Source organism: Phocoena sinus, chromosome 12 (genome assembly GCF_008692025.1).
Source record: "Phocoena sinus isolate mPhoSin1 chromosome 12, mPhoSin1.pri, whole genome shotgun sequence".
Lineage (NCBI taxonomy): Eukaryota > Metazoa > Chordata > Mammalia > Artiodactyla > Phocoenidae > Phocoena > Phocoena sinus.
The window spans coordinates 48,452,877-48,464,236 of record NC_045774.1 but is presented as its reverse complement, the minus strand read 5'-3'; the positions used below and the strand labels follow the sequence as shown (position 1 = coordinate 48,464,236).

Genomic DNA, 11,360 nt, shown 5'->3' with positions numbered 1-11,360 from the left:
TATTTATTTTTGGCTGCGTTGGGTCTTCGTTGCTGTGTGCAGGCTTTCTCTAGTTGCTGTGTGTGGGCTTCTCATTGTGGTGGCTTCTCTTGTTGTGGAGCACAGGCTCTAGGTGCATGGGCGTCAGTAGTTGTGGCACGCAGGTTTAGTTGCTCCGTAGCATGTGGGATCTTCCCGGACGAGGACTCGAACCTGTGTCTCCTGCTTTGGCAGGCAGATTCTTAACTACTGTGCCACCAGGGAAGTCCTGGCATTAAGTTTTTAAAAAGTACTAAGAAAATTTTTGCTTTCCCGTTGGAAAGTCTTGGCTTCAAAATTAAGTATTATCTAAATGAATATGAACATGGATGAGAGCTAAACGTTTCCTAGACTACTTGCTCCCGTTTAAAAAAAAATCTTAAAGTTTTGGTTAGGGAATTGCAACATCAATTAGTATATAACGAGTTAAATTTACCTCATTAAAATTCAGAGAGGGTAGGGAGGATGTAACTAATGTAGGCTTATAAAACAGAAGATCATTCTATTTATAGCAAGATAAAACCACACTGCTGTATTTCGTAGTTTATTCAGTTTTAATATGGTTTCCATTATTAACTTTTAAAACAATGATTTCCAGTTTAGAAAACAATGCACTGACCACATAATTCCTTTTTTATTTTATACAGTTATACAAATATTCTAAATACACATTTTGTGTTCAAGATGATGGCAAATAAGATTAACTGTACAGTACATAAGGAAAGAAAATATTTTAAGCATATTTAGAAGCAATAGAAATGTCTATACAAAACAAGCAAAAATGGAATAAAATTTTTTATTTTTAAAGTATTGCAACAGGCCCACAGGTTTGTAACAAAAAAGTCTTTGCACAGTTCCTCACAATGCCCCATTAATAGCTAAAGCAAGACAGCGGTTTTAGAAAATAATGTTTCAAAATGCTACACATGGTACTATTGTTTGCACAGTTTGATCAAAATAACAACTCTACTCTGAGTCAAGCAAAACCTAGAGGAAATATACCAAACAACTTGAAAATCATTTGTATAAAATTCATTGCACATTATTTTACTTAGTTTGAAAAGTAAAAAAGTGTATTTACAAAATATTTCGCAGTCAAAATTATGAAGTGAATGGATATAACACATCTTGCTACAGACAGGTCAAGGAAAACACGAATGTTTTTTTAAAGAGGTTTTCAGTGCTCCTTCCACAGGGAAGTAAACATGATCTACTCAAATGGATTTACAAGATGTTATGCATACCGTAGCAAATTCGACACCTGCATTATAAAACAATGTTGAAAAGGCAAAAGGATGAGGGGTTTGTACACTGTAAGAAGTGAGCTATTCAGAGATCAACAAGTACAATTTTTAACTCAGCATAAAAGTCTTCATAGTCTTCAGATAATAGACAGACAATGAACGTACTTGACTCGATGAAAGTTGAAAAAGCACCATGCACAACAGGTTAGTGGTAAACACTGAAAAAAATAGCACCTGGAATTCTGTGATATTGACAATTTAAAACTGGTTTAGTAATTGCCGGAGATATGGTGCCTTGGACAATTCTCTATTTACTCGGGAGAGTTTGTAAAGTACTGGGCAGTTCAGAGAAACACACGGGATATGTCGATCAAGGCAACCTGTACAGTTCTTGCATATCTGAAAGTACAAGAGGAGTACATCAAATGATAGGAAAGTTTCTATCTAGATGTATAAACAACAAACTTTTATAATCCCTCCTTTATGACCCACCACAGATTACAGGCAGACATATGGCACATATTATAGAAAGTTTCATTAATTTTCATCTCTTGAAGCTAGCCAACCCTAAGTTGACACATTTCTAAAGGATATTATTTCACAAACCACAGAGCACAAAATTCCCTAAGGATTCATTTCATCCCAAAGATCAACTTTCATTTATGGTAGAATCCTATTATATTAACATACACATAATAGGCTACCCAATTACCATTCAAAGACTGTCTCTTAAATGCGCTTATGTACACTATTTTTTCAAGTTACTCATATTAAACATTTTGTATGCCAATCATAAAAATGTTACCCACTTTCTTATTTCAGAAGAGAAAATGCCAGTATGGAAAAAAAAAAATCAAAGCATGTGAATTTGAAAGTAGTAGTGCAGACCAGTAGTTTCAACCCTGGCTACATACATGAGCCTAAAAATAGACTAATGCCTCAGCCCCATCCCAGACCAATGAATCAGGATCTCTGGGCATAAGAGCCTAAGAATCTGTACACTTTAGGGTTCTCAGGTGATTCTAATGTATAATGAGATCTGATCTAAAGGAAAATAATAAATCATAAGGCAATTTTTAAAGAGAAGCATTAATAATATCTTACCCAGTGATCAGATTTTAATATGTAAGTCTGAATTTATACATACAGTTTAAAAAATTGATAAAACATGAAAAACGTTAAAGGCTACTAGTGAGGGCCCCAAGGGTCAAGAAAATATATGCTGATTTTTTATGTGAATAGCGTATCCAAGTGATTAAAAAAAGGGATAGCAAATAGCAGCTACCATACTAATCTTTTTACGAGAGAAATCAGATCTGCTCTCCTTAATTCTCTGATCTGTATCTAACAGCTTCTGTTTTAGAGGTCTCACAGGGCAAAAAATTTTTGTTCTTTGCGCCAGTATCTTCCAGTCAATTGAAAGGCCCATTTTTCTGAGCACGCTGGTTACTGTACCAGTATTATGATACTGCCACAAGCAAACTACTGAGAGCCCTGTGCTTCAGCATGCTCTCTTGAAGAGTAAGTGGGCTGCTGTTCTACTTTGAAGACTTTCACTAATTAGATCTCTGCCAAGAGACTCAAACCTACTCCCAAATACGGAATGTCTGCACTGCAGCTCTACGTACTGCAGCTACGTTCAGGTGCCAGGACAAACTGATAAATATTTATGCACTTGCTGTGCTTGCCTGATAAATAAACCAGGATGAATTACTTGCCTCACTAAATTTAACTCAGTGTTTAGTTTCAAGATCCTTTACTGGTGATTTAAACCCCGAGCAGCTTACGTTTAAAAACTTATAACACACCACAACCTGGAAACTTACATTTTAGCAAACGTAAAACAAAAACTGCTTTAATATTTATTGATTCTTTTTGCTATCCTTTGGCTTACTTTGTTTTTAAAAAATTTTCAGTCAGATGCTTAAGTTCATTTTTTAATGTTTATTATTAAAAGTGTTGATGAATTTTTCTTTGAGATCTGCTATGGTTGTCTAGAATTTATATGTGTTGTTTGTTTAACAGGGAGTGTTAAAATTTCCAAGTAGAAGGATCATTTTGTTTTCTGAGTTTATAATTAACTTACTAGCTTTATAGAATTGTATTGATAAAATGCTTGTAATATTTCAACTTTATGAAGTTTATTAAGGTTTTCTTTATAGACTAAAATATGTTCAATTTTTTAACATTCCATAGCACTTGAAAGAAGGTGTAGCCTCTAATGTTGGATAAGGCCTATCTTATAATGCTGTGTAGATCTTTAATAATTGTACTGATTTCTGATCACTTGACTGGGTCCTTGGGCTGAGAGGTGTATCAACTCTATTACTAATGTTTCTGACAGTTTCTCTTTTATCTCCTGTCATTTCTGCTTTGTGAAAATTCCTACAGATTATTTAGTGCACAGGAGACACACACTTAATCCTCTTAGAAAAAAAACAATCCTAAAGTTAAATATCTCTTTAAAGATGATGAACCATCCTTATTTTAAACAGCATTACTTTTAAAACTGCATTTTTATACAGAAATAAGACCTAATATTGAAGGAAGGTTGTGGTTAAATTGATGGCAACCACTAGCATAGTGCATGTTGCTGGGGACAGAAGACAGTAAGGTCCAGGGAAGAGGCCACTCACAGCCTCTGACGTCAGTGGAGCTCTGGATGTCCTGCCCATGTTTGCACCTTGTACTAGACGCCAACTAGGGAATTTTCTATGAGGGCTGGTTGCTGCCATTGGGGTAGTAACCTAAAAAAAACAGAAGCTGGGGTCACCCAGTGACTAGTGGTTGTACTAACCAGAACCACTAGTACAAAGTGGTACAAAAACTGGGACAGAGTGGCTGCAAATTGGTTGGCAATCACTCCAGTGACTTACTGCTTGCTTTAACTGTGCATTCAGCAAGAAGCTGTTTCTTCATTTAATACATGTGTACAACCCACCATGGGCTGGACTCCGTGCTAGGCACAGCCAACTCAGCAAGGGAAAGGCAGGGCCTCTGCCCTCACTGGGCTCACTTTCTCTTCGGTGGGGAAGCTCGAGCTAGTGTTGAGAATGGACAGGATGGCGGGGGATCAGGGTAGGAGGCTGTTGCAGGAGTCTGGGGAGAGATAATGGTGGTTGGACTAGGATGGTAACATAAGGGAAGGAGAAAGTGAGCGTACTTAACTATTTAGGAGAGGGAAAAGCCACTTTATCATTTCAGTAAGCTAGGCTTCTGTGGTTGCATCAAAATAATCATACCTTGAGATCTTACTGTCCTTAATGAAATCTGTTTAATGCATTCTGGATGACTGGCTATACACTATACAACTTAAGAGTTTTCTGCCAGTGCAGAATAGCAGCTAGAATGGTGCAGAGGAAACAGTGTCTACTTTACCAGTCCTTAATCATCCTTCTATTCTAAGAGCCTAGTCTCTCAAGAGATGGTTTCTCTCCCTTTTCAACTGTGTGGCAGCTAGGTTGTCCTCCTAGGAGGTTGTGGATACTCTGACTTGGTTCAAAAGCCTTTTCACCTTGAGGGGCATGGTGTAGAACCTGGCCTTTACATAGGTGGTTGGATTACATTAGGCATATGAACAGACGAGCTGCCAGGAGTGGCCGTTTAGGAGAATTCACAATGATAGAGCTAGATAGGACCTAGGAAAGAGCATCAACCCACATTCTGAGAAAACTGGGGCCAGAGGACATGGCCAGTACTATGAAGTCCAGACTGGAATCCTGATGTTCTTACTATCAGCTTGATTCATTTTCCACTATATCACACTGCCTTTCAATTATGTGGTTGGTTTTAAAACACTCCAATAACCTTATATATTGGTCTTCTAAAGACAAAACAAACAAACTCCACCTCAAAATTGTTATTCTCTCGCCTGAAAGCTAAAATTGTAACTTGAAACATGATGCTATAAGAAGATATAATCAGTCCTTTAAGAAATATACTTTAAAAAAATGTGCTATAATATTTTTTCCTTTAGATTTAATTTTCTAACATATTTCAAGAGATTTCTATTGTTTATTTCTGCTGGAATTCCACATTTGAAAAATTATCTCTGCATTATATGTCTGTATCCCATCTCGGCTGCTTATTACCAGTGGAACATGGGGCAAATTACTTAATCCCTCTGTGTCAGTTTACTCATCTGTAAGAGGGCCTAGAACAGCCAGCCTCTGGCAGATAGGAAGATTAAATCATGTTAACTGTTAATTTTCTATCTTGACTCTCAGAATTGCAAAACCTTCCAAGTTTACTAGCAATTCTCTAGGAAAACCAGATTTTTATGAGAATGTAAGTAGATATGGTAGACAAAGCAATTAGTACTTTTCTTTCTTTTTTAGAAATACTATTATAAAAGAAATTGGGTGGCTGGACATTGTAGTTCTATGGTTCTAATAAACATAATACACTATTCTATAAAAACAAAAACTAAATTATAAAACAAATTTAGCCATTTTTAATAGTTTAGTTCAATTATGATATTTTTAGGAAGTTTATTAACTTAGAATCCTTATTCCACTTTCACACCAGAGTTTCACACCTTACACTACACCTCCCTCAAGAGTTGACTACATTTCCCTGAAGAATCAGATTGCTTGGGATTCTGGGTCTTTTGAACAAGGTTGTACCTTTACAAGTTGCTCCTGCTGACGTTCCAACTCTCGAATTTCTTGGTTGAGGATGACTGCAACATGCTGAGGTTGGCTGCGACAGTTACTACAGATGCCGTGCTGAGTCAGGTCATCACACACAGGGCAATGTAAGGTAGTAAAATATTGTGAGATAGTGCCTTTCCGCCCTTCAGGTTCACTTCGAGAGGAGCTGGTGGTTTTCTGGATCTATAAAAACAACAGTTCAGAAAAACATCAATTCAGAAATAAGTCTGAGCCAGCTTCATAACAGAGTGGCTATTCTCATGCTAATTACAGGTTTACTAAGGCATTATTTCATTTGTTCAACAAATACTGAATAGCTACTATATGTCAGGCACTGGTCTAGACAATGGGGCTATAGAAAAGAACAAAGTCGTTCCTTTACACTTTAATATCATCAGATAATATTTTGTTTTCGTTTTTTGGGAAAAAAAAAGTCTCAAGAGGCACAAACTTCCAGTTATAAAATAAGTAAGTCATTGGGATATAATATACAGAATAGGAAATATAGTCAATAATATTATAATAAATTTAAATGGTAACAGATAACTAGACTTTATCATGGTGATCATCTCATAATGTATATAAATGTCAAACCACTATGTCGTACACTTGAAACTAATACCAGATTGTATGTCAATTATACTTCAATAAAAAAGAAAAATAGTCTCCTGTCACTCAGTTTTTTTTTTTTTTTTTAATTTATTTATTTTTGGCTGCGTTGGGTCTTTGTTGCTGCGCACGGGCTTTCTCTAGTTGTGGTGAGCGGGGGCTACTCTTCGTTGCAGTGCATGGGGCTTCTTACTGCAGTGGCTTCTCTTGTTGTGGAGCACGGGCTCTAGGTGCTTAGGCTTCAGTAGTTGTGGTGCATGGGCTTGGTTGCTCCGCAGCGTGTGGGATCTTCCCGGACCAGGGATCAAACCCATGGCCCGTGCATTGGCAGGCGGATTCTCAACCACTGCGCCACCAGGGAAATCCCTGTCACTCAGTTTTCTGGTTGAGATATGTAGATGTATGAGATCATATAGGGCAGTGGAGATCACAGAGGACAGAGGAAGAAATCCAGGTTAAGAGTAGATACTGTTTAAGGCTGTGCAATTTGGGCCATGGCAGCAAGGTGAATGGAAGGTTAAAAATAACTTGTTAGGCAGTAAGGTGCAAAATTCAATCAAAAGTAAACCTGGAACATTTCAAATGAAATTAGATACATGTTACCTAATCATTCCTCATTTGAAGTAATACTGGTTTCAGAGATGTCTTCTGATACTCTTTTTCACACTGAAATAACATCATCTTACAATCATACCCTTGGTGTACTCCCTTGCTGTCTTATAAGTTACTCTGCATAAAAGTTATTAGGTCAGCCTTTTATAAATGCCATTGTTTTAACATTCTTGCTGGTGATGAAATGAAAAATAGTAATAGCTTTGTGGCATAGAGCCAGGACACAGCATTACAGATGTTGGCCAGTACAGATTCTCTGAAGCACAGCTTCAACCTCAGTTTCCCAGCTTATTCTTTTCCTTGAGGCCTTAAGTGCTCACTGAGAAAGTAAAAATAATTTAATTATCAACTTTTATCAGTTTTCCTGCATACCCTCAGCCTTTCATAGTCTGAGCAAATGACAGCAGATCTAATTCTAAACATCAGATAACAACTGCTACTCTCCTAGAGTAATGTATCCCAGATTATTACAGAACCACAAATCGTTCCTTCAGGCTTCTAATGGGTAAACGAAGAAAAAAAAAGTTCAAGCAAAACTCCCTTTGGTAAGATTCCACATTACATGTTTTACTTTAGTAAAGTGCTATTTTAACATTATTTCCTTAGTCTGGTTCCTGCAGGACTATGTCTAGCTACTACATCCTATACATTTCTTAAACACCCATTTTGAAGGGATTTTCTGCTCTCCTTTGTTCAATTTTTTTTTTTTTTTTTTTTTTTTTTTTGCGGTATGCGGGCCTCCCACTGTTGTGGCCTCTCCTGTTGCGAAGCACAGGCTCCGGGCACGCAGGCTGAGCAGCCATAGCTCACGGGCCCAGCCGCTCCGCAGCATGTGGGATCTTCCCGGACTGGGGCACAAACCCGCGTCCCCTGCATCGGCAGGTGGACTCTCAACCACTGTGCCACCAGGGAAGCCCCTCCTTTGTTTAATTTTTATTAGCTGCTTTGAGTTATAGTTAAGTGTTTACCATTGATGTAGTTTTGGATTTAATCTTCTATAATTTGGCCAATCTGACAGAAGCTGGGAAGGTGTTTGTAGAAAACTAAACCAGAAAAATGTAGCACCTTTGTTGGTATAGGATAATAAAGCATTTGCTTTGCTCTGATAGCATGTAAATAAAATCTTTAGTTCTACTGAAAATTGTAAGTGAATTCTCTCTTTAGAGTCATAGCACAGGTACTATTTAGTAGGCTTACCCTTGGTAATTCATGATACCAGGTGAAGACATCAATACCAATAAGTGAGAAGATTCTTGCCAGGGGTGGAAGGATTTGCTTGGTGATATAGTAAGTGGCATTCAGTCTCAGAGTCGGGTCCTGCAGGACTTCCACTGGGCGCCTTACCAGCTGGATAAGTGGTACTCCAGGGGTCCCATAAATGATGACATATGGCACTCGTTCCCCAACTCGAGGCTCAGAGCGCCGATCATAAGTAAGCATTTTCCTATTTAAATCCAAATAAAATAGTCACTCAAAGACTGTCATGGAAGGCATCTTTCCAGAAAATTAAATGAGAATTAAACAATAATGAAACCATGAGAAATCAACAAGGGGAACCTTCAAGTAACTTTTTTGACAACTGTATACACTTCACTTAGTTGGCGCCAAGTGGATATGCTGTGAGAGTTTAATAAAACTTACTTTGTAAATTACTGTTACATGGAGAACAATATGAATTGGCAGATATCAACTACCTTAAATTGTTTTCTATCCCCTAAGAATTAACTATTGTAAATCTAATAATGGAAGATAAAATTTAGCTGATTAGATGATCTGATTCTAGAATGATACCATCTCAGTGCTTTAGTAAATGAAAATTAAGGACCACCTAGTGATTCTGATATGGGAAAAACAAACAATTCCAGCTCTGTATCAGATTACAATTTAACTAAATTTAGTTTCTGCAGGGAAGGCCAGAAGAGGAGCTCTTTCTTCTTCTTTAGAACTTGCAACGTATGGGGGTCACCCACTCACTTTAGTAAGGCTTCACGTGGGCAGGGGAACAGACAATTGTGTATCTGTGCCTGCAGACTGGGTGTCTTTTAATCTACTCCAAACCATTCCAAATCCCAGGACTACACTTAGTAGGTATTGGGGGTTGTGCTGTTGTGCACATCATTACCTTGTAAGTTCCAGGGCTGGCACACACGCGCCAGGTTTGTAAGAGGCACTTCCTCTGTATTCCTTTGCAAAGATAAAATCTTGTATGCTGGCCTTTCCTTCCAGAAGCTTCATACATTGTCGTTGAACATACTGTTTAATTAAACTTATATCTCTTGTTTCAAATAGCAGCTTCAGAGAACGCTCAAGTATCTTTAAAAAAAAATGGATATGCTCATAAGGATAAAATATCCCCCAATATATTTCATCATTGCTGTTATACTTTCAATTACGTTAATTACTGAAACTTGCTGATCTGTCTGAACAATCTGCTATTTACAATGACTAGATAATAAAAATTATTGAAACTGGAAAATATTTTGGAGACTTTATTTAACTTGTGATTTCTAAAAATAGAGTATTATGTAGTTTGAGGAAAATCATATCGGGATGACATGTAGATGAAACATTTGCTGTGTGTGATGAGCAACATGAAACATTTAAGTTGTCTTAAATAGCCAAGAACACTCCAGGCACAAAAAGCCAGACATCATTTCATGTATTAACTCTATTATAGAAAGGGCTGGATTCAGGTGGACAGAGAGAAGTTTAAACATAACCAAGCAGTGAAATAAAGTCAGTCTTTTTGCCTTTTTATAGTGTCAGTAAATACATACTAACTAGAATTTTCTGTGCTGGAGTATTTCTACTAGAAAATGACTGACATGCGGTAGATTTATGCAGTGGAATGAATTTAAATTAGTTCCAGGTGAAAGCTCTGTATCTTATTCTGAGTACTGGAATCCATACATATTTATAGAAGAAGTTGCTAACTTAGCCAAGGCACCATTCTTCCCTCAGAGGAAGAATGCACTGGATATCGTTTCCAGAAACTAGTATTTAAAAATATCTCAAATTTACATAATATTATATGTGACATAATAGGTTGCTATCAATCTATTATGCTTTTAATGCTCTCGTAAAACTCAGTGTATAGCGTGCTATTCCGTTTATACCATTTATTTTTGGTTTGTTATAGAAGGAATCTGGGCCTGAATAAAGAAAAAATAAATATGAGATACTATGGTTGAGAAATTTAGGTAATTTATATTACCATTGTTCAGAAATCTCCCTAACTTGTGTTTGGTAACCCAAGTAAACAGAATTTCAGTTAATCTAGGATGGATTACATTACTTATGAAATTTCTCTGTTCAGTTTCCCTTCTTTATCCTGCTCTATACTTTTGGGTGTTGCCATATATCATCTCTAGGTGATTAGGCAGGAAATTTTTATCAAGTTCAAGTGTTGTTTTTTAGCAATTGTGATAAAAGGTAAGGTGTGGGAGAAGTCAGAAACTAAGGACTTAAATAAGTTGTTTTCATTAGAAATGAAGTTCTCAAAAAATCATACAGTTCCTCTTACAGTTATACATAGTCATATAGGCTATATAGTTCCTCCACCTAGATATGTGCTTAAGGATTTGTACCGGATTCTTTAGCCACTTATTTCTTTTTTAAAATTATTATTATTTTTTTTGGCTGCATTGGGTCTTCGTTGCTGCGCGTGGGCTTTTCTCTAGTTGCGGCGAACGGGGGCTACTCTTCGTTGTGTGCGAGCTTCTCATTGCAGTGGCTTCTCTTGTTGCGGAGCATGGGCTCTAGGTGCATGGGCTAAAGCAGTTGCAGCACGCAGGCTTGGGAGTTGCGGCATGCGGGGTCCTAGGGCATGCAGGCTCAGTAGTTGTGGCGCATGGGCTCTAGGGAGCATGGGCTTCAGTAGTTGTGGCATGTGGGCTCAGTAGTTGTGGCTCTCAGGCTCTAGAACGCAGGCTCAGTAGTTGTGGTGCAGGGGCTTAGTTGCTCCGCGGCATATGGGATCTTCCCAGACCAGGGATCGAATCGTGTCCCCTGCATTGGCAGGTGGATTCTTTTTTTTTGGTGGTACGTGGGCCTCCCACTGTTGTGGCCTCCCCTGTTGCGGAGCACAGGCTCCGGACGCGCAGCCTCAGCAGCCATGGCTCACGGGCCCAGCTGCTCCGTGGCATGTGGGATCTTCCCGGACCGGGGCACGAACCCGTGTCCCCTGCATTGGCAGGCGGACTCTCAACCACTGCACCACCAGGGA

The 11,360-nt window shown here is 38.1% G+C and overlaps 1 protein-coding gene across 2 annotated transcripts in view; it reads right to left on the bottom strand.

Moving 5' to 3' along the window:
* Positions 1–551: 551 nt before the first annotated feature.
* Positions 552–11,360, bottom strand: part of REV3L (REV3 like, DNA directed polymerase zeta catalytic subunit) — a 185,883-nt gene continuing 175,074 nt past the window's right edge. For both annotated transcript variants that reach the window (XM_032650683.1, XM_032650682.1), the window contains 4 exons: positions 9,258–9,448; positions 8,333–8,579; positions 5,888–6,097; positions 552–1,661 (listed from right to left, as the gene is read on the bottom strand). In XM_032650683.1, coding sequence (XP_032506574.1) covers positions 1,521–1,661; positions 5,888–6,097; positions 8,333–8,579; positions 9,258–9,448 — 789 coding nt within the window. In that variant the 3' untranslated portion in view covers positions 552–1,520. The remainder of the gene's footprint in view (positions 1,662–5,887; positions 6,098–8,332; positions 8,580–9,257; positions 9,449–11,360) is intronic.